At 33.1% G+C, this 23,705-nt stretch overlaps 1 protein-coding gene and 1 pseudogene across 4 annotated transcripts; one reads left to right on the plus strand and one right to left on the minus strand.

Moving 5' to 3' along the window:
- Nucleotides 1-2,097: 2,097 nt before the first annotated feature.
- Nucleotides 2,098-21,007, plus strand: LOC109797247 (Insulinase (Peptidase family M16) family protein). 4 transcript variants are annotated; one of them, XM_020357221.3, is made up of 26 exons: nt 2,098-2,461; nt 2,555-2,630; nt 3,340-3,407; nt 5,199-5,290; nt 5,368-5,441; nt 5,535-5,578; nt 7,592-7,643; nt 7,890-8,012; nt 8,106-8,218; nt 8,311-8,473; nt 10,227-10,319; nt 10,556-10,641; nt 13,498-13,584; nt 13,680-13,783; nt 14,371-14,473; nt 14,640-14,735; nt 14,818-15,007; nt 15,124-15,185; nt 16,322-16,426; nt 17,854-18,055; nt 18,131-18,339; nt 19,306-19,430; nt 19,511-19,562; nt 19,652-19,738; nt 20,092-20,214; nt 20,381-21,007. In XM_020357221.3, exons 1-26 carry the CDS (start codon nt 2,339-2,341, stop codon nt 20,621-20,623), a joined length of 2,895 nt encoding a protein of 964 aa, XP_020212810.2. In that variant the 5' UTR covers nt 2,098-2,338; the 3' UTR covers nt 20,624-21,007. The 4 variants fall into 4 exon arrangements, with proteins under 4 accessions (XP_020212810.2, XP_082933341.1, XP_020212811.2 ...); XM_083077215.1 differs by lacking the exons at nt 2,098-2,461; nt 2,555-2,630 and adding an exon at nt 2,706-3,010; XM_020357222.3 differs by lacking the exons at nt 2,098-2,461; nt 2,555-2,630 and having other exon boundaries at nt 3,334-3,451.
- On the minus strand, nt 15,424-22,744 carry LOC145959096 (disease resistance protein RGA2-like; annotated as a pseudogene).
- Between the last annotated feature and the right edge of the window lie 961 nt (nt 22,745-23,705).

Here is a 23,705-nt window from a genome sequence, read left to right on the forward strand (position 1 = left end):
TTTGTTGTTGCAAAACATAATATAAAACTGGTTGCATTTACCTTTTTATTGCAAAAATTTCAATTATTTATTATATTAATTAAAAAGGAATAAATTAATGGTGCTAAAAAATTCAGTTAACTAATAACAAAATGTACCATGAGAGAGGACAAATCATATTAATGTCAAGGTGCATATTATTTGTGACATTATAATAGTATTGCATGAGGTCATGTGTTGGTAGAGAAGATTGTTACTTTTGATAATTTAACAAAATAAATGACAAAATCTCTTCCATTAGTAAAGTTTAAACATTATTTGAAATCATTGATATTACACATGCTTGTTAACACTATAAACCAATAAAGCAACATTGTTGGAAGACGAAAATCAAATGACTTATTGAATTCAAACCAAGATGAAGATTTGTCCATATGATTTTAACTTTTGCATGTTGCATTTGCATGTCAAATTAATTCAAGTAGAAATGGTAAAAAAAAAATAAGGGTTCAATTCTTAGAGAGCATTATTGTGAGAGGATAAATAATTTATTGAAAATCCTTCTTTGTAGTTTTATTCTTTTCTTATAATAAAGATTTTTCTTTTGTGTCAACTATCTTTTGTATGGTTATATTTCTACATTAGATACAATTTATCAAAACAAATGTACTTTGTATAATTATGAAAAGGTGATATAAAATACAATGATTATTCGTTGAAAATATTATCATTAATGTAACATGTGAATACATGTGGTGTTTACATGAATCTATAGCATGACATTATTATCATCATAAGTAATCAAGGATAAATGTACAATATTTAAAAAAAATGAAAGAAAAAAATATACAATGAGAAAAAAATATGCAATACTTAGAAAGTAAAAGTACAATATGCGAGAAAATAATAATGGTAATATGATAAAAATATTGATATTATTGTCTTTAAACTTTGTTAGACCATTCTAACCCACAAAAAAGCTAACTTCTTACACATGAAAGTGTGTTATTCTTGATCGTAGACTATTATTTGATCACTTTTTTACCGAATCCTCCTATCCAAAGCCATAAACATAAAGTATTCTAACCTACAAACATTACCTTCCTAGACTTATTCATTTTTTTTTTATACTTTTGTTTTTAATTATAAATATTAAATAACTTTTGTACTCGTAGCAAAAACAAAATAGACTATGTATTGATAATATAATAAATTTTTATATTATCGTTCCGTTATAAATTATTATGTATGGCAGTTATGATAATTTTTTTTATCATAATTATCTTAAAAATCATACTTGACATTATTCATAAATTTATGTCTTTCTTGAAGAATGTACAAGAGCAATATTCCTAAAAATGTTTGTTACATTGGTATGATGTGGTAAGGAGGTGGATGTATTTGTGACAAATGAAAAAAGTGTATTAAAGATTGATGTGATGGGTTGAATTAGTAAGTGAATGTGAGAGAATTTGGTTTTATGTATTAAAACCAACGGGAGTGTGTTTAAGGGGGTTGTCTAAATGAAAGTGAGAGACAGATTATGTGTAAATGAAGGTGAAAGATATATGATGGAAACTTACCATGAGATATGAGTATATGCTTTGTGGTAACATGTATGATGAACTGACTTTATGACAACAAATAAGACCTTGGATGGTAGGATTGAATTAAAAAAGGATAAAAAGTTGATAATCCATAATAACGTGATTTAGTATGTGAAAATGTAGTGTTTGCAAGTTAAAATATCCATTGAATTTAAAGACAACAAATATTAATACTTCGTCTCATACTTTTAAATTATTGCATATTTATCTTCATATTTCTAAAATATTGCACATTTGTCTCCTAATTGTAAGTTATTATACTCACGTCACATTTATGCCAACACAACATATACTACCATATTAGCATCTCATGTTACGTCAATAGTAAATTTAATTGATGATAGTAAACTAAGAAAAGGCAAAATTTGGGAAAAAAAAAGTAGAGAAAAAATTATTGAAAAGATTATTTGATGACAAGATTTTGGACATTGCGTAACTTTGAATACAAAAAAAGTGCAGTTAAAATCCATTTTTACTTTGTAATTAATAAATTAGATTATTCGAAACACTGTTTACCACCTACACAGCACCTAGCAGACTCCACCGCACTCCAGAATCCAGATGCATGTAGAGTTGTAGACTTGGAAAAAGCAGAACAAAACAAAACAGAGTCTTCGTCTCCGCTTACTTTCATTCGTTACCTCAGAATACCAATCTTCCGCAGCACCCTTCTCATCTTCTCTCAATTCGAATTCCGAGCGCAAGGAACAGAACAAATCATTACCTCCCAACGCCTTATATCGAAGGAGAAGATGGCGGTGGGAAAGGACGACGTGGAGATCGTGAAGGCGCGCATCGACAAGAGGAATTACAGAAGGGTCGTGCTTCACAACTCGCTTGAAGTGCTCCTCATTAGTGATCCCGATACGGATAAGGTCCAATTTCTCTTCGATCTCCGATTCCGATTCTCTTTTCCCTTTCAATTTGCTCACTCTCCCGATTCCGTGTTTTGGTTTTGCTTGTTGCAGTGTGCTGCTTCCATGGACGTTGGTGTCGGTTATTTCAGTGACCCTGCTGGCCTCGAAGGCCTCGCCCATTTCCTAGGTTTTTATTTATTTATTTTATCGCTTTATCTAATTTTGTATCTGTTGTGTCGTGTATAGGTTTCAATTTGTGTAGGATTTTGGTTGCTGTGTCGCGAGTCTGAAGAGGATTGGATTCCTTGTTTGAAGATTGACGTTATGTGCACTTACACTCAGAGGTTTTAGAATGGTCCGTGGCCATGATTTCGGCTGTAACATCAAGGCTTTTGGAGTCTTCACAACCGCAATTGTGGCCACGTTGGCCAAACTTATGTGCAATTTGCTGCAACATCAAGAACCTAACAAAACCACAACCGCAATTTAAAGCTGTGACATAACCAACATTGCATTACAGGACACAGAAATGGGACGGAGGACTGGAGTCTATAGATCAGTGATTGTGTAAAACTCGTTTCAAAGTCCATATATTGATTGGAAGAGATAGACTGTTGACATTGAAAAGAGGAGCTAATTGTTGGGGCACTTGCTTCTCGAGATGTTTGTGTCCTTGTGTGACTCTTTGAGATATAGATTTTTATGTAGTGCTGTTAGGAACCAAAAAGAAAAAGAAAATACTAGATTCTACTGTCTGGATATTATTATTTATGCCAAGAACTATATCTTGATAGCTTAATGGGTGGGGTGCTGAAAATTTACCTATTTCTTTTTTGGGTTGAATTGAAAACCACTTCAAAAATTTTATTCTGGTCATTTGTGTTTTTGGTTGACAGAGCACATGCTGTTTTATGCCAGTGAAAAATACCCAATGGAAGATAGCTACTCCAAGTATATTGCTGAGGTATCATAATGTTTGGATGTCTACTCCCTTTTAAGTTGTGAAAGGTGCAATACCACTCCTTTTGGAAATAGGCAACAGATGTTTTAACCATTTTGTTCCAAGTAGTTTAGGTCTTCACTTTTTTTTATCCATCTTGCTATAAAATGAAAAAGTTGAAGAAAATATTTAATCCTTGTTGACATGTATCCTAATCTTATTGTTATTTATAGATAAATGTTAGTCACTGTTGAAATTTTGTCAAAAGCACTACTTGAAAAGGGAGAAATTACATCTGAATTTCTTGAGGAGGCACGGCATGATCGAGTATTGAGTATTTATAACCTGATTTACAATCTCTAATTTCAGGAAAGTAGGAAAACTGGAAAATAATTCAGAAAATTTTCAAATCGAATCCTAATTACTAACATCAAATATTCAACCTCTAACTAGGGAACTTAGCAAAATAATTGAATGCAATTCTTTTATTTTGTTGTTGAAATCATAAACTCTAAAAGAGAAGTTGGGTGAGAGGACAAAAATTGCATATATTAACTGGCCAAGAACAAAATTATAAATAGAGAGAAAATTTGCAGATTCCAGAACGGACTAAAGGATTAGATTCTGAAAGAATAGATTTTTGTTTGTGTGGTTTGAGTCTGAGGATTACCCAATCTATGCAGCACCAACTCTCGCACGGACATTGGACATGACATAGACATCCAAACACAGCTAATGTTCAAAATGTCGGACATAGGGACATGGCACATATATATAAGCTTTACAGTTTTTATATGATAATGACTCTTAGAAGATGAAGCATATATCTTAAAAGTTAAAAACAGTGAGCAATTCTTATGAAAATGAGCCTTATGACATGTAAAAAAATGTTATGAGCTTTGCAATTTTTATCAATAAGTTGACTTTTTAAAATTTTTATAATAGGAGTGTTAGAAAAGTGTTTAGCTAAGAGTAAGTGTCGACTCACTCTCTTGGCTTGGATTTAAGTCATGTTGGAAAGGTGTTAAAGCGATATCGGAGGGAACAATAAAATTAATATTTTTAGTTGTGATGTGGTAGAGAGGTGTCATATGTGTGTCAAAGTGTGTTTGATAGGTATCGTGTCTAAAACGTCTCTAACATGCTTACGCTTGACATGACATTCTATAGACGTCTCGGTACTTTATAGTATCCAATTCCCTATTGAAGAATGAACCTCCTTCCTCTTTTGATCTACAAATTGTTGAATGTGTTCTTGTGCTTTGTTGAGGTTGATTTTAGCTGTCTTAGGGCCTCATATCTGTCTCACAACTCCCTTGCAACTGCTTAAACTTGAGTTTCTCCGTCAATATAATAAACCACAGTGGGTGACTGTCTTTCATACACAGTCTGAAAGGGAGCAATGCTCAATGGAATGTAGTGTTATACCATAATTCTGCCAAGGTAGTCAATGAGATCAATATTTTGGTTGTTTTGAAGCAAAACAAATCAAATAAGCCTCCAAAGACCTATTGATCACTTTAGTTTAGCTATCCGTTTGAGGATGGTAAGAGTTTCATGCATATTCTCTGGCCTCCCACTCTGCGTGTCTATGTAGATACAATATTGTATTTTTAAAACTGGTTTAAGAATTTCTATTCAGTTTATATTGTACCAAATATAAGTTATATCAAATATAAATATCAATTGGGGTTTACAAAGCTCAAATAGTTCCATTGATTTTTTTTTTTTTGAATTATTCTTGCATTTGTCTGCTAACATCTTTGGTTTTGTTTCATTTCATTTTCATTGCTGTGGTCTGCCTTCCTGACACAGCATGGAGGAAGCACTAATGCTTTTACAGCTTCTGAACACACCAACTACTTTTTTGATGTTAACATAGATGGTTTTGAAGAGGCTCTTGACAGGTAGATCCTACTTTTATAGTTTCCTTGTTTATATCGCTGATAAAAATTCTGATCTTGGGGTATGGTTTGTATTCCAGATTTGCTCAGTTCTTCACTAAACCATTGATGTCTGCTGATGCTACCATGAGGGAAATTAAAGCTGTTGACTCTGGTTAGCTAATCTTTTTTATTGTTTGATATCTTTTGTTTTATTTCCTTTGTTTCTTATCTGTTCTGTTTACTTTTCCTTTGCTCTCTTTTGCAGAAAACCAGAAGAATTTATTATCTGATGCATGGAGAATGAACCAGGTACGTGCTATTGCTTTTAATTCATTTTAGGGGGTTGTGCTAAAGTTGGTTGTTTTAGATGATAATTATTATAGTTATGAAGCAGATTTTCCAATAGTATTAACATGGAGCAAAAATGGCTTCTATATTTTATGATGGAATATAGTTTGAATATTCTATTATAATTATCTATAGCATGCTAGCTATAGTGGTGCAGAGGCTGTAAGCTTGAATATCAGCGTTTTTTACTAGTGGCTGCAATCACAGCTAAAATAGTGGCTGTAGTGGAGCTAGAGTTAAAAATCCCCTTATTGGCTTTAGTCCTTTATCTTATTTTTTAGATTCATTTTGGTCCTTTATCTTGTTTTTAAGATTCAGTTTGGTCCTTTATCATTTAAAAAAATTATTTCTTGTTTTTAAGATTCAGTTTGGTCCTATATCATTTTAAAAAATTATTTTGGTCTTTTATCTTCTAAATTTAGGTCAATTTAATTATTTTGAAATAGTGATCGTTTTCAATTTTGTGACACCATTTTGAAACTTTTGGCTGATACAAGATTTGAAACTTGTCCCATTAGATTTATCTGCATGAAAACAATGGAACCTAATTGATGTTCGAATCAAAACGAGTCTTAAATAAGATGAAGCTAACATAAAAATGAGTCTAATGAACAACTGAAAAATTAAAAAAATCTATAATTTATTTTTCAGGCAATTTCCACTATGTTTATAACTTTTTTAATTCAAACATCAGTTGGATGCAATAGTTTTTTACGCAGACAAATCTAATGAAATAGGTTTTACGTCTTGAATTTGTCAAAAAAACAATTCAAATTGTGTCACAAAGCTAAAAATGATAATGATTTTGGAAGGATCAAAATGACCCAAATTTAAAAGATAAGACTAAAATAATTTTTTTAAAATATAAAAGATCATAATGAATCTTAAAAATAAGATAAAGGACCAAAAGTATAATTTAACCAAATATTGATGTCTTTCAAATTTATTTGTTTTCTTGACTTTTATTGTTATTTGCCAATATGTTTTGCTTAAAACCTATGACCTTTTATTGTAAATTTTTGAGTAATTTTTTTATTCTTAATTTTAGAGCATTTATGTATGTATAAAATTCAGAATAACAGCCATCATACTATGTGCAATACTCCTTTAGAAGTTTTTGGGCTGGCTATATGCTACTATCTTAGATTGATAATTGTTATATTCAAGACCTTTTCTGTATCCATGTAGAGCTCTTAAGTCTTAACTGCAGTGAGATTCTAAATTGGTCTAACTTGGTGTAGATTAAGTTTCAAAGCAGTAAGTAGCTCATTTATTGCAATCTGGTGCTGAACATGGTTATCCTATGTGTGTTCTGTCACTTTAATTATGCTGCATTATTTGGACTACTGAGGATGTGTGAGGAAGTCTATCGTCAGTTATAATCCCCTCCCCTATGTTATGACTTTAAGGATTCACTTGTTGAATTAGTCTTCTCCTTTTTCTTTTCATTTCTGGATGTGTTGTGTAGCTTTTACTATTGGTGCTGAGTTGTTCAGTGATGAAATATTGAAATTCATTGAAAGTAAGTTTTTTAATTACTGATAATTGAGGCCATGGTCTCAGGAAAATAGTTGGACTGACAATTCATAGGACATGGAAATATGGAATTGTTGCTCTTCCAGCTGGATCAGATTGATAGCAAAGCTGGGGAAAGGGAAGTTGGATTGTGTCTTGTCTCTCATATCTTAACCTAGGATTGACTAATATCGACAACTTTTAACATGCATTTACTAAACCAAAAAATTCATAATTTATTTGTGTTAGTCAAAGAAGGTGGACTGATTTGTTACCTTTGCAGTTCATCTGTTTTTCTTCCCCTTTCCCCTTTTGTTTATCCTCCTTTTATACTTGTGTTTTCTTTATTCCAATATGTATGTGGGTTTATTGGGTGCTTTCCCCTTTTTAAGCCTTTCATGAAGAAATATTATAATCTTTATCAGTCTCTCTCCTTGTGAAACATCACAATCTATGCAGCTTCAGAAACATATCAGTGATGGAGATCATCCGTATCATAAATTTAGCACAGGTCAGTGATTGATTTAATTTCTTTTTTAAACTCAAACAACTGAATAACTTTTGGAATGGAGATGTTGAAACCATGTCTGTCACTCATAATAAACTACACAATGATTACCAGGTCCAAATAGGCTAATTGCAGTCATAATAACCCAGTCATAATCATACTGACTCTGTGTTTTTACTTTTTACATGGTTGGAATCTTCTTCTCATCATAATCACTACTGCAGTGCTCTAAAATAGCTGTTTTGTTAGGGAACTGGGACACTTTGGAAGTTAGGCCAAAAGCAAAAGGATTAGACACAAGGAACGAGCTTCTCAAATTCTACGAAGAAAACTATTCTGCTAATCTAATGCATCTAGTTATTTACACAAATGGTAACAAATATTGTTTACAATATATAGGTTTACTTGTTTATTTATTTACTTTGAATGGGTACAATCCAATTATTTGCACATGGATATTTTCAGAAAGCCTAGATAAAATTCAAAACCTTGTAGAAGAAAAGTTTCAGTATATTAGAAACACCAACAAAAGTTGTTTCCATGCTCGTGGTCAACCATGCAAATCAGAGCATTTGCAGGTGCACATTTTTTACTTGTTTTAATGGGAAAATTGAACTAATTTCTTTAGGGTTGGTTCTAATGTATTTCCTATTTTGGCTTTCTATATTAGATTCTTGTCAGGACTGTCCCAATAAAGCAAGGTCATAAATTGAGAATTTTATGGCCAGTAACCCCTGAAATTCATCATTACACTGAAGGGCCATGCAGGTATCTTGGTCATCTCATTGGTCATGAAGGAGAAGGGTCTTTATATTACATCTTGAAAAAGTTGGGTGGGTACTCTCCATCTGTTGCATATTTCAGTATTAATATTCTGAGAATTGTCTACCTCATTTGAAATCCAATCCTTCTATTTACTCTTTTCCTAAGTATAAGACTTTTTCAACTAATTCACACATATTAAGAAAGTTAGATTAGTTAGTAGCATTAAATTTGTTAACATTTTTTTTTCAAAATTACCCTTAAAATTATTGGGACTCATCATCTCACTTTTTCTACTTAATTACTTTTTACCTAATTAATTAACTTGTGCGAATCATGTTCTCCAATCTTCACAAGAGAGAGAGAATGGATCAGTCTTAATGAATTATTAATATATTAATATATAACATTTATTGTAAAGTAATCAAGGGTATTTTAGTCAAAAACTAATTAATTCAAGATTCAAGGAACAATTTGAAAAGAGTCTTATAAAAAGGGATAAACAAATTTAAAAATGTGTCTTAGATATAGGAATGGAGTATAAGAGATCTTGCCTATAAGACGGTGGCCTTGTGCACAAGGTTCCCACCAAGTGGGGCTAGCTGCATAGGGAGGTCAGGTGTAAGGATCCATCCCTTTGCAAGCATTTTACAGGGTTTAAACTCAACCTCCAAGTCACGAGGCAGCAAGCTTACTGTTGTGCCAAGGCTCTCCCTTAGATCTTGCTTATATTAATGAAAATTTTTAAATTATCCACATTTCAGAATGTTACTTTCTTTGCGGTCCTCTCTAATTTCAACCATGTAAAAACTGGTTTTTGAAACAAATTGAAGGAGTATGGACTGAATTCTTTTTTGTCATGACCCTCTTCTGGGCAATGACCTGTGCACAGGTTGACACCATTTGTATTAACCTTTAGTTTGTCAATCCTAATGATAAGTCACACCATGTTCACATACATGTTACTGCATAAAAAATATATTAGAAATTTGACAATTTCCCCTACATTTCTGACTTAATTAACAAATTCCTGCCAATGATATGTATATTTAATCAGATTCAATCATCCGTGTCTCACATATTCTTTTGTTATGTTACTCATATTTCATCTCATTAGAGTCTCTCTTTGTGCGTGTGTATGAAGTGTCCTATAATTTAGACATTACTTGTGTCAAAGTGGCATACTCATGTCGTGCGTATTGGGGGGGGGGGGGGGGGGTGGAAGGTCCACATTGCTTGCCTCTATTCTTGTGGTGCAACTTATATATTTGTTGATTAACTTCATTTAATATCAATTGGTTTTAATATGGAATGTAACATGTATGACTGAACTTTAGATTGCACAATTGGAAATTTAGATACTATTATTCTAAAGATTAATGGACTGTATTATAATTTGAGAAAATAGGTGATGCACTGACTGTGTAAAGTAGTTTTACACTGTCCTCCCATCACATATTTCCATTTATGGTATGTTGTTGATTTTAATAATAAATTAGTAAAAAGTCATACCAATGATAATATTCAATTGGTTGACAATGTAAAACTATTTTACACCGTCGGTGAATGTCCATTAAGCTCTTATAATTTTGGGTTAGATTTCCAAGCTTGTATGATGTGTTAGTGCAATGCTATTTGCAGTGTGTATGGATAGAGTTACCTGAGCCTAATAGTTGAGTCTGTGCATCCAGAACAAATTATTTTTGTCTTACACCTCCTTTCTCTGTCAGTCCTTTTCTTTCTACATAGAATTGGAGCATATTGAAGACCCACTATTATTATGAATTGTTTGATTTTACCCCCTAGAAAAAATTCCATTTGCAGGATGGTCCACGGGCTTGTCTGCAGGTGAATCTGATTGGAGTTTGGACTTTTCTTTCTTTAAAGTTGTAATTGATCTTACTGATGCTGGTCATGGTTAGTTTTATCTTTCCTCTCCTCTATCTTTTTCTCATTTGTGGTACATATCTGTCTTTTAATTTTTCTTTACCATGTTAACTTCTTACTGTGCTCTTCATGGCAGAATTTATGCGATTGTTAATTTTATTCCTTCTATTACTACTACTAGTAGTTCTTTTTACTTAATTCAGGGTATTTTATGTATTTTTTATTGATTCTATAAACTCATTTGTACTTTTTGCTTGGGTTTGTAGAGCACATTCAAGATATCATTGGGTTGTTGTTCAAATACATTGAGCTTCTACAACGGTGTGGTGTTCACAAATGGATTTTTAAGGAGGTATGGATCTAGGTTGCATTAGGGTCTAATATATCCTCTATGCTTGTTACTACTAATACTACTATAAAGAAACTTGACACTAATGACTAATCCCAAGGGTGTGGTTCAGCGGTAGGGGTTGATCCACGCTAAAGCAAGGTCAGGAGTTCGAATCTTGCCTTGTGTATGCAGTCGCATTAAATCTTGGGGCCAGCTATCCCACCCTTTGAGGTGCCTCCCTCGTAACGAGGAGATTAGTCACTGCTATCGGCGGTGGATACTCCAGGAACGAACAAAAAAAAAAAAAAAAGACACTTGACACTACTATTACTAGTACTACAATAACACTTGACACTATTATTACTACTACTACTACTTACAAAGATATAGAAAAAGTTGCAAAGGGTCACTCCAAGTTAAATTAAAAAAATAAGAGATGATTACAAGAAGTTGGGGTGACAATAAATACTTCTTAACGAAGGTATAGACAAAGTTACACAGAAACATGATACTTCTCCACCAACTCATTCTTTTGCTTATTGGTTATAAACTCTTTATTTATTTATCTTTTTGTGAAAAATTATACTAAAAAATGAGAGAGCGATTATTACAGGAAGATGGGGTGGCAAGAAATACTTGACATTGACAAAGGTATAAGAAAAATTACGGAGACACTTGACATTAAATTAATAATATAAAAGACAAGAAGATGGGGTGACTGATGAGGATTTTCACAATCTCACCACTTGGCAAGCGGACCAAGTTTCGAAGTAGTATTCAAATATTGTCCTCAGGGATTTGAGTGTTTAGTAATTATTGCTCTAATGATTTAAATGAGAATGTTGTTATAATTGCAAATGAGTAAAGACAGAGTAGAACAACACAATAAAATGAAAGTAGTAAAAACAATGGTTAAGAAACAAGGATTGGTTCATAAGTACTTGCTAACTCGTAGATCTTCTTAAGATAAATGCGATTCTAATTTCATTATTTCCACGTTCATTAAGTAATCCAACAAGATTCCTCAAGGTTGAATCCTAAAGTCATTAATCTCAAAATATGATTCCTCTATGTTTTGAGTTTAACACTTTGCATTAAGAACAATGACTTGAACAATGTGACTAACCAAATCAAGTCTATTCCTAGAACGAGAAATGATTAGGTGCAAGATTCAGTTCGGGTTTTTAAAAACGTTTTTCAACTGGATTCAAAAACTAAATATTCATACAACGGGTGATCAAACCGATATAAGCATTAAGAGAAGAATCAAGCACAAATAATGAGATCAAAATGCATATATTTAAGAAGAAGAAGAGTTAGTAGTTACATCCAACCAATCCTTAATGAGTTTAGCCACACATGGCCATTACAAGATCTAAGAAGTAAAAGAAGAGATTACAAAGTTGGAGATGAAAACAAGGGGTTGGGCTTCGTTCCCAAATGACCCAACTGCCCAAGTAGTAGTTCCTCCTCTGGTTCTCTCTTCAAGTCCTCCTTACTCTGTTTTTCTCTTCTGTTCGTGATGCCCCCCGTTTTTCTCTCCTTTTCCCCTTTTATATGAGCTTTAAAACAGGGGCAAAAAGTGGTTTTTCCTCCCACGGCTGCAGCTGTAGATCCACAGCTATGGCTGTGGAGAGTCCTTCAGAGTGAAGAAACCTCCAACGCTGCAGCTGTGGTTTCACAGTTATAGCTATGGCAACTCCTTCAAGCTTAAGGAACCTCCAGCATTGCAGTTGTGAAGCCACAGATATGGCTGTGGATCTCTGGAGTTTTTTGCTGGGTCTTGGGTGCTTCCATGGCTTTAGCTGTGAGTCCACAGCTTTAGCTTCAACTCTCTGGAACTTCAAATTGCATTTCAGATTTCTACAGCTATAACTACAGATCCACAGCTATAGCTCCAACTTTCTGGATTTCTAATTCCTTCCCAGACTTCCACAGCTCGAGCTCCAGATCCTCAACTATGGCTGTGGATCTCTGCCTTCCCAAAAAAACTGCAAAAAATGAGGAATTTCCTTAAGATTTTGCTACTACTCCTCTACTCTTATAGTATAACTTGATTCTTTAAATTAAGGGGGGTAAAATAACATATATAATATCTACAATTACCAAAAAGAGTACCAAAAGTTGAGTGCAAATCATGCATAAAAGACACTCAACAGTGACAAGATGACTACTTATAACAAACCTAACTAATATTTATTGGGCCTTGCTAGCTTCTAGCCCACTCTCCCCTTCCTTCTTACATACACCTGCTTTATTATATGCCTGCTACAAGAATAACATACCTAAGAGATCGTGTAAGATACTCTAGGTATTGTAAAATATAATAGTAATTATTTGAGATTTTTTATATATTTTTTTTTACAAATTTAATACTCTGGCATTTTTTTCTTTTTCTCTTTCGTTATTGAAATCTCATTTTCAAATTAAAAAAGTTAATAATTAATAATCACTTTTAGAATAGTAGATTTAAGCCTAACTAAACCCTAAAAAACCGGCTTGTAAGGTGAGAGTTACTTTCCACTTATATACTATTAAATTGCCTAATCTCTAGTCGATGTTGGACTTGAGTTTTTCCCAATAATCACATAAAACAAATTATACCAAAAGTTCTTTAAGATTATTTTATTGAGTATTAAAGTGGCTTGTATTTAATTACACTTCAATATGGTGTGTCTTAAGCTGAATAATTGATACTACTTACAATTGCAATCTTTATTGATGATAGTGAATTTCGTATGTGTTTCACCTGTGGTCTTAGGCCAATAACTTGCCATAGGAAAATTGTTGAACTACCTTTTGGTTTCAATTTCTCTCTTTTTCTGTTTGCACACCTGGATTAAACAGCTTCTAATGGAATTTTCTGTGTTCATGAAGCTTTCAGCAGTTTGTGAGACCAAGTTTCATTATCAGGACAAAATTCCTCCCAGTGATTATGTTGTTAATATTGCATCAAATATGCAGGTACTCCATATTTCTTTTGCTAAAATAAGTAAATAACTTTCTAGGGGAGCTTTTTGGTGGAAATCATATTATTAATGATCTTTGTTATTTTACAGTTTTATCCTGTAAAAGATTGGTTGACAGGATCATCCTTGCCTTCTAAATTTAGCCCAAGTGTTATTCAAATGGTACTAGATCAGCTTTCTCCCGACAAAGTGCGGTAGGTGTACCAACTCTTCTAAAATCTTAAGCCGCTATTTCACCCAACAAATAAAAATCTGATTAACAATAGGTGGTGGTTCATAAGTTGTTTTATATCTAACAAAATATCTTGTTTAAGAATGTTGTGTTATATGGTTTTCACTTTTCAGAACTATAATTGCATGCTTGCATATTTTCATTTGATTGAATTTGGTCACTGAATAGTAGTTTAATTCATTTTTTCTCCATTTGAGAGGATTATGTTAGCATTTTATTTAATGATGCTAATGGTCATGGTTGTGCTCCAGCTTTCCTTGTGAAGATTAGCATCTTTTTTGCAGTATGAATTTGATTGTAGCAGATTAAGCATATCATATGGAAGATGCCTTTCTTTTGCAGACAAATTTATCCTATATTTGGAGTATCAGAACCCTAACCCTTTCTATTAGTTCCTGAATTCAAATTCAAATTACACATTTAATGTTTGTTACTTGCAGAAAGTTAGCTTTTTTTTTGGTTACTATTTGTTATCATTGTTTGAGCTTTTGTATCACTGGTTCTGTGACTTTGTTGTGATTAAATTTAAGCTAACTCATTCTTGTGCAGAATCTTTTGGGAGTCTAAGAAGTTTGAGGGGCTTACTGATAAGGTGGAGCCTTGGTATGGAACTGCATATTCCATTGAAAAAATTACTGGCTCTGCAATTCGGGTATGTGCTTTTGAGAACTTTTATGCTTGACTTTTGGACTTGATTATTGATTTGAATAAGTTTTCTGTTTGTCCGATGGGGGTCCACTTTGTCTACTGTCAGTTATATATTGAAATTGTTGTGAAAGAATGGAACTTGATAGTCCTAATAACATTTGTACTTGCAGGGGTGGGTGCTTTCCGCTCCTGATGAAAATATGCATCTTCCAGTTCCTAACGAGTTCATTCCGACTGACTTGTCACTTAAACTTGTGCAAGAAAAAGTATGTCAAAATTTCCAGTTGTTTTTATGTGTATGGTTTTCAACATGGTTGTTTTGATTATGTACTTAATACTTTGAAACAGGTAAAGTTTCCAGTTTTGTTAAGAAGGTCAACTTATTCAGCCTTATGGTATAAGCCAGATACATTGTTTTCTACACCCAAGGCTTTTGTAAAGATTGATTTCAATTGTCCATATGCCGGAAACTCTCCTGAGGCTGAAGTTTTGGCACATATTTTCACACAGTTATTAATGGATTACTTGAATGAATATGGTAGGTTGCTAGTTATATGCAGACTTTACTTGTACAAAGTTATTTCTGCATTATTGTGTCTACTCAGTTGCTAAATACAAATTGAAGTAATTTTTACTGATTTATTTTTTATCCAGCTTATTATGCTCAGGTTGCCGGTCTATATTACAACATAAATCACACAGATGGTGGTTTCCAGGTACTCTTTTAATTTATTTTAGTTTGCAACATTGTAATTTCCGTATAAGATAATTAAATAATAGTCTACAATCACTGTTTAGTGTTGACGAGTGCTAGCAAAACAGTTTCTTGCACAATCTTTTCATCACTTCCTTATTAGATGAAATTCATTGCATACCTACTAGATATGGAGTGAGGCCTACTGAAAGGGAGTGAAACTGTAACGAGCATAAGGCTAAGGAGGGGAACCATCCCTCAAAAGCCGGCCCAAGAGGTTGGAGAACCTCCCGCCTTATAAGGACTCCTTGGTGAGGAGACCTCCCCGATGTGGGACTTGTTACATTACCACCCCCTTCGAAAGCCAGCGTCCTCGATGGCTGCACTCCACGGTACTTCACTCACCGGCACTTCACTCGGCCTTCTTGCCGGTCAGAACCCTCCGATGGTCAGAACCCTCCGTGGGTAGCCCTTCTCGATTTGGCTGGCTCTCAATGAAAGCACCATTGTAACGAGCATAAGGCTAAGGAGGGGAACCATCCCTCAAAAGCCGGCCCAAGAGGTTGGAGAACCTCCCGCCTTATAAGGACTCCTTGGTGAGGAGACCTCCCCGATGTGGGACTTGTTACAGAAACACACATAAAGTATGGGAAAAAGTGTGTTGCTAGTATTTCTTTATTAAAAGAAATTCATACTTGTATAGTTCAGTTCACTTGTAAAGATATAGATGATATACCGTGATTTAAAAATGCAAATAATAAATATATACTTATGGATTTAGTTTACATTTTTATGACTATGATTGATTAAGGCAGCTCACATTGAGTCAAGTTTAACAACTGGGGTCTTGATAATTGTGAATTTGATATTTGAAAGCACAATAACATGGTTAAATTGATTATTATATTGAGGAGGGATATAATAATTTGGAAGAGCTCTTCGACTCATTGTAATGAACTCAGTTTTATTTATCTATCAACTAATTTTGTATCTTAATTAAACCTTCGAGTGACTGCTATTTATTTGGCTGCTTTGTATGATGAAATTTGTGTGGCAGTATAAATGAAAATAGAAACAGAGGAACTCTTCCTTCCTCCGTATGCCTTTGTATGTGTGTGCTACTTCCATTCTCATCATTGAAATGCCATTTGTTTTCAGGTGACTCTCCTTGGTTATAATCACAAGTTAAGGATTCTACTCGAAACTATAGTTGCAAAGATTGTGACCTTTGAAGTGAAAACTGACAGGTTTTCAGTTATCAAGGTACTCTATCAGACTCTTCTCACACAACCATCAATTCACTCATTCTTGTCATTTTGTGACTGAAATGAATTTTTATATTGTTTACCATGGGGTAGGGATAATTCTTTGTTGGATTCTTCTATTTTATACTGTCTTTTTCCATCAAACATTAGCAGTTACTTTCTTCCTCTAAATTATTCTTCTCTTTTGATGCTGCCTCAAGCTGGTGCCTCTTATTGATAATTGAATTTCCATTGGATTGTTTTGTGCTTCAAGCTTCTAAACTTCTGGTGGGCCCCTGAAAATGTTTTGCTTTAGGAAAGTTTTATGGCACTTTTAGTGGAAAAGGTTACCAAATTCTTTGTTGCTAACTTGCTATTTATATTTAGCAGAATATCTTTAAAATTGGAATTAAATAATTTGGAACTACTTAATTTGTTTTCTGATGAAAAAACTTTTATATTTAGGACCAATACTTTAAATTAAAAATTCAACTATTCTATTGAAATTTGTTTGTAATATTTTTAAGAAAGAATAATTTTCTGGTTCTTAATGTTGGAAGGTCCCACATCACTTGCCTCGATTCTTGGTATGCACAACTTTTATATCTATTGGGCAAACTCACTTTAATGCCAATTGGTTTTAAGATGAATCTAACATTGTAAGAATCTATAGTCTATCTTCATTTGCAGCCTATTCTGATGATAGGTATTGCCTGGTGCGGCAGGCTTTTGTGGAGGGAGGAGTGTTGAGAGGTTCCACATTGACTGTCTCAATGATCGGGGTGCAACATATATATATCTATAGGACAATTTCATTTAATTCCAATTGGTTTTAAGATGGAATCTAACACTTGAGAAAAGAATAATTTTATGTCTATTTTATAAAAAAATGATTTAATTTGTACATTTGAAAGTATCCCTATTTATTTAAACAGATGAACAAACATATTCAAACCACAAGAAAAATTTGCTACTGTAATCTACTTCAAAAAACTTGAGTGTTCAAAGAGGCCAACTAGATTCTAGCCATTTTCTTATTGTCTTTTTCTCACATGTTCAAACCATCTTAAGCACAATTCTGCCACCTTTACCTCGTAGGTGTAACTCCTAATTTCTCTTTATTCATTCTTATTAGAGAATAATTATGTATCACTTAGTTATAACTGTCACAAATTAAATTAATCTAAAATAAATACAAATAAAAAGTAAAATATGGTAATATTCAAATTCATACAATGTATACAAGCTTATAAATCCGTGAAATTCATGGAGCCATATCCTTGTTTATATCTTAATAAGAAAATGTGCAAACAAATAAGTATTGACTCATGTTCAGTATTTGATTTATTATTTTGTCCATGCTCACAATTTTAAAATAAAAGTTGTCCTGATTTTTAATTTGTAAGTCAAATTTATTTATTTATCTTGTCATATACATTTTATCAGGAAATGGTAACCAAGGAATACCAGAATTTCAAGTACCAACAACCCTATCAGCAGGCTATGTACTATTGCTCTTTGATCCTACAAGATCAAACCTGGCCTTGGATAGAACAGCTAGATGTACTTCCTGCTCTTCAAGTTGAAGATCTTGCTAAATTTGTACCAACAATGCTCTCCGGGACCTTTTTAGAGTTTTACATAGCAGGTTCTTATGCCTTTCTCTCTCCTTATGGTTCGTGAGTTACTTTTACTTAAATTAGATTGAAAATTTCTGTTACAGGGAACATTGAAAGCCACGAAGCAGAGTCAATGGTTAAGCACATAGAAGATGTTCTCTTTAATTATTCGAAACCTCTGTGCAAGCCTTTATTTTCATCTCAACATTTGACAAATCGGGTTGTAAAACTTGAAAATGGCATGAATTACTTCTACCCATCAGAATGTCTTAATCCTGAAGAAGAGAATTCTTCTCTTGTGCACTACATACAGGTAAATTTGTTTATATTAGTTGTCTGTTGATGATTTGTATTAAGATATGTTTAGCTTGCCAGACTGGTATGCATCAATCCATCAAAATAACTTTTTGGACTCAAAAAGTTAATTGTTGCATTATGCCTGTTTTATAATTTTGGCCGTGAACAGTTCAAAATTGATGCCAACACTGACTAACTTTGATGAACCCTAGGCTTTAAACAACTATGCTGTTTCTAAAACAGTATGTCGCCTTAATTAGGTTTTTTCATGAAAAAGGACTCTGGTTGAAAATCATCTTGAAGGGAACCCTAATGTGTACGTTAATTGTTCATGTTAATTACTGGACAACAAAGTGTTATCGTATTGCACCCAATGACTCTAGCCAGGATCATATATCCCTGAAGTTTTGTCATTCTTGTTTATCTTTCTCTGCCATGTTTCCTTTTACATATTTAGGTATTTTTGGCATTTCCAATTTGGAATAATTCTTCCTGGTAACTAGTTGAAGTGTTGAATTTCTTAAAATTTTAATTTTATAAAGGCCTTGCTCTTAATGGAGGTTCTATTACATGAATTTTCACTATTTTGAAGGCCACCTATGTTCTCAGTTTTTCTGTCTATTTATTTTGACTTGTATTTTTCTCCCACCTTTTGGCCCTGCCATTTGATCAACTTTTTTTTTTTTTTTTTTTTCCATTGTATTTGTTAAGATAGTTCTATAAGATATAGTTTTAGATATACTAGTTTATGTTAAAATAATTCATTAAGATATAGTTTAGATATACTAGTTTATCTTCTCCCGATTTATAGTTTAGTTTTCCTTAGTCAGATTTATCTTTATCCCTAAACTTTAGGGATTGATTATGTTACATGCCTATGTATTTGATTGTACCCATCAATTCAGAATAATAAGAAAATTTTCAGATTTAAGTGTATTTTTTTAAGCCACTGTTGCTTATCATCCTCCTATAAAATCTGTAGGTAGGTCGAGACGACTTTAAGCTGAATGTTAAACTTCAGCTTTTTGCCCTTGTTGCAAAGCAACCGACCTTTCATCAGCTACGATCAGTAGAGCAACTTGGGTACATTACTGTGCTCATGCAGAGGTATGTTGATCTTTAGCATCCTCTATGTATTTAGCTTGAAAGACTAACCCTTGTTTTTAACTTCAATTTTAAACACGTAGGAATGATTCTGGTATACGTGGCCTACAGTTTATTATCCAATCCACAGTAAAGGTATCTTCCTATTCGGAAGTTGGAACTAATCTGAAATAATTTTTAATGTATGACCTATGCTTAAGTCCAGTACTTTACTTGCTTCTCAGTCTCCCGGAAACATTGAGCAAAGGGTTATGGCATTTCTCCAAATGTTTGAGACCAAACTCTGCGAGATGACAAATGATGAATTCAAGGTTTGTTAGTTGGTTCTAATTAATATTTTATTTAGCTGTTTCCTGGAATTGTTGTTCCCTGCAATTGTTGGTTCTAATTAATCATAAAGGATATCTACATGTTCACTTGACGGGAATGTGCACAAGTATCTACGTTTGTGACTTTATTTGCATCATTATCATTTATAAGCAAGGGCAACAATTTTTACACACCAATGACTAAAGTTGGGTAAATAATCACAAATCTGAAAAAAAAGAGTGATGTATCTCGAGCCTTTACCTAACTGTTTAAACTTAACAAATCATTATAATCTGTGTTGGTATTTGGGTTCTAAATACTTTATTCATGTGACTTCTGAACTGCTTGTATGCAGAGTAATGTAAATGCTTTGATAGATATGAAACTAGAGAAACACAAAAATTTAAGGGAAGAATCAGCTTTTTTCTGGCGAGAGATCAGCGATGGTACTTTGAGGTTTGATAGAAGAGACTATGAGGTATGTACTTCTTTCTGTTCATTACACGGGAGAATTTAGGACTTTAAGTTGGATTAGTTGACTTGAAAATTGAAAATAGCGCTGAAACTCATAATATAAGCACTAATGATGGGTTTGGCGCTATACTTGAATGCGTTAATGATTCTACTGTATGGCTTTGGAACAGGTTGAAGCATTGAAACTGCTCACTCTTCAAGAATTGATAGATTTCTTCAATGAATATGTCAAAGTTGGTGCACCTCGAAAGAAAACTTTAAGTGTACGAGTTCATGGGAACCGCCATTCTTCTGAATACAAAGCAGAAGCCTCAGAAACACACTCGGCAAAAATAGATAATATATTCACATTTAGAAGATCACAATCTCTTTATGGTTCATTTAAAGGACTTTCTGGGCAGATGAAATTATAGCGAGTGCATCTTCCTGGTTTATAAACTTCCTCACCTTAAAGAAATACTTAAATGAAAGATCACCTGTAATATCGGGCACTCATGATAGCTGGGACAAAATGTTCCCCTTTTCAATTCACTGACGTGCTATGTGCTGTCAATCTATATTTGATTGAATGATAACTTGCATGAGCAGAAATATATGAATCCCATTTCTGGTCTCTAAATGGCTTACAATTCTTTTTGTAATAAATTTACGGTTAAACGTTTTTATTTGTTCTATATGCCACGAACTTATTGTGGTAAGCTAAATAGCAGGTTAGGCAATGCAAGGCCATGTAATAAGAATGTCAAACATTTCTGCCAGCTTGTATTTATATTTTTTTACATGTGTTTTTGGAGCAACTATGGCATATTAAATAATTATGGGTCATATCAAATATTTAGTGCTCAAGATGGGCAACCGTGTTCTTTTCTCGACTGATTGGGAGAATTTATAAATAGATACTCATCCTTTTGCAACAAATAGAGCAAGATCATGCACCAAATCATGTATTTTAAATAAAAAAAACAGTGCCAAGGTCAAATTTTTTTTGACAATGATTGATATGAATATTGATTGGCAAAATCTTCCAGTGTCCTATTCTTGTTCTGTGAAGCAAGGAAGCCAAGTGTCGACCAAAGTGCAATTAACTCTATTAGAAAATATATAATCTTTGGGTAAAGGGAAAACAATGCAAAGCATTGTCTCAAATAGGAAGGCATGAGATCATAACTTAATTTAAGTGCAGGTAAAATATCATCTTTTTTTTGTGTGAAATATTCTAAATCTTACTCTCCCTCATGTTTTCCTACTCATTTGTCCCAACTTTCGAAAATAATGAGCTCCCTAATGTTCTCATAGTCAATGGAATCCCTTTGCATCTTTTTACAATTTCTCTCCCAATATTTACTAAATGAGTATGTTTTTCCTCTTCTCCTTCTTTAAATGTCCATTTGACAAATAAAGATAATGAATCTTCTAGGGAAAGACTTTCTAAAATGTGAGAGGAGACAGTTCCCATCATGGAAGCAATTGTTTGACTACGTGTAGTCAGTTAAATTTTACTTCCTACTACACTTACATGTATTAAAATTTTCAACTCAATCCATTTAACACGGTCTTCATTCCACAATTCATTTAAGACAAGTAAGAATTTTTGACTGACAAGTTTATTTGTCAATTGATTTTGTAGTTGTTCTAGATCCAACATATTTAAATTTTGTTGGAGAGGAAGAGCATTAGGAGAAACAAAATCAATGACGAAATTGATGATTTTGATAATCAATTGCTTAATATCAAAGTCATCAAAAACATACACCCACATTTTCAATGAGAAATACTCGTGTTCTCTCATCATTGAACATAATCTTTGTAAGTGTTGTCTTTCCCAAGCCTCCCATCCCCATAATGGAGATAACAAATAGACTTTTATCATCATCATTAGAATTCTCCTGCATCAAAAGTTCTATGATCTTTTCTTTATCTTGTTCTCTTCCTATCACATCTGAATTAACCACATGAGAGTGTGTCAATTCTCTCTTATGCACAACATGTGTGTCAACATGAATTATTTGAAGGCCAAACTTATGCCTATCAGCTGCAACCTTGTCAAGCCTCTTGTTGATATGTTTAATTTGTTGAGCCATCCTATAACGAAAAACAAGTGGATTAGAGCTTGAGAAGAAGTGACCTACCTTTTCTTTGGCGGTACCGTGAGCTTTGACCACTTGCTTTCGTAGTGTTTGGCACTCAAATTCATCCAACACATCTTCAGCATCGTAGAAGACACATTTGATCTGCTTCAACCATTCTTGCAATTCATGATTCTGCTCCTGCTTTTGGTCAGCATCTAACAGCACAGCCTTCACTATTGAGAGAGTTTCGTTAAACTCTGAGTTGATCATATACACCTAGGACCTGAGAAGCTTCTTCGTAAGCCCGAGAAGCAAGCTTTACCATGAGTGACTCCGCGATACTGAAGAGAAATGATTCCGCCATAGTTGTTGTCGGGAACTCACCACAGATCGGAATGCAAAAGACTTGTTTTTAAGTCAACTTTTGTTCCACTGATCACTTAATTAACCATATGCGCTTGGTTTTCATATATAGTGAATTCCATAATAATAAATGTCACATTCTACCAACCTCTGTCATTTATAATATTGAATTACTAAGTAATTTCCTTATTATCAATCAATTATATAAAATGTTTTTGTTTCTATCACCTAAGCCACATGCTATATGTTATAAATTTTTTTTCTTTTCTCTCTTAAAATATTTTTATTTTTCAACAACCCATGAACTAACAACATCCAAGAGCCAAAACAATTCTTTGATTAACGTACCTGGCTTGCGTAGTGAATTAATAATTAATGTACCACGCAACCGAGTTATTAATTTATAATGTTGAAATACTAATATTTTTCTTCCACTTGACAACACAGTTGAAATTTTTGAAAATGGTTAAATATGTCAATATTTTTTTTAATCTAATTTAGATACCTATTAAGTACATTTTATGCTGCAAAATCTTGTTTTAGATCACAAATATACATTTAAAGTTAATTTTAACTTTTAGGATGAAATTTTAACTTTTAGGATGAAATTGCTTAATCTTAAGTATTTTTAATAGTTTCTTTGTTGAGATGTAACACATGGAAAAAGGAAATTAAAAGTTACAAATTAAAAAAAAAAAAAACAACCCAAGATCATTCCAAGATTAATTGGATGTACTATGAGGGAATTTTTTTTTAAAGAACTCACTTTAAGCAATTAACTACTTGCTTTGAGCAAGTCTATACAGAGACTACTCCTAGACACACATGATAACTTGCTTAAGCGAATGAGTTACTCACTCTAAGAATTCACTTAGAGTAATTACAAGGAAAGTTTTAAGCGAAACAAGTCATAGGCTACCCTGAGAAAAGAATAGAACTTAAGGAGTGTATTGGATTGAAATTTTGAAAGACAATTTTAACATAAAAAAATCCAGTAGATTTTAAAAAATTTTAAAAGAATTTATATGAATGTCATGACTTTTAAGATTTTCTTAAAAAAAAT

Source organism: Cajanus cajan, chromosome 6, assembly GCF_000230855.2.
Source record: "Cajanus cajan strain Asha chromosome 6, NIPB_CcT2T_4, whole genome shotgun sequence".
NCBI lineage: Eukaryota > Viridiplantae > Streptophyta > Magnoliopsida > Fabales > Fabaceae > Cajanus > Cajanus cajan.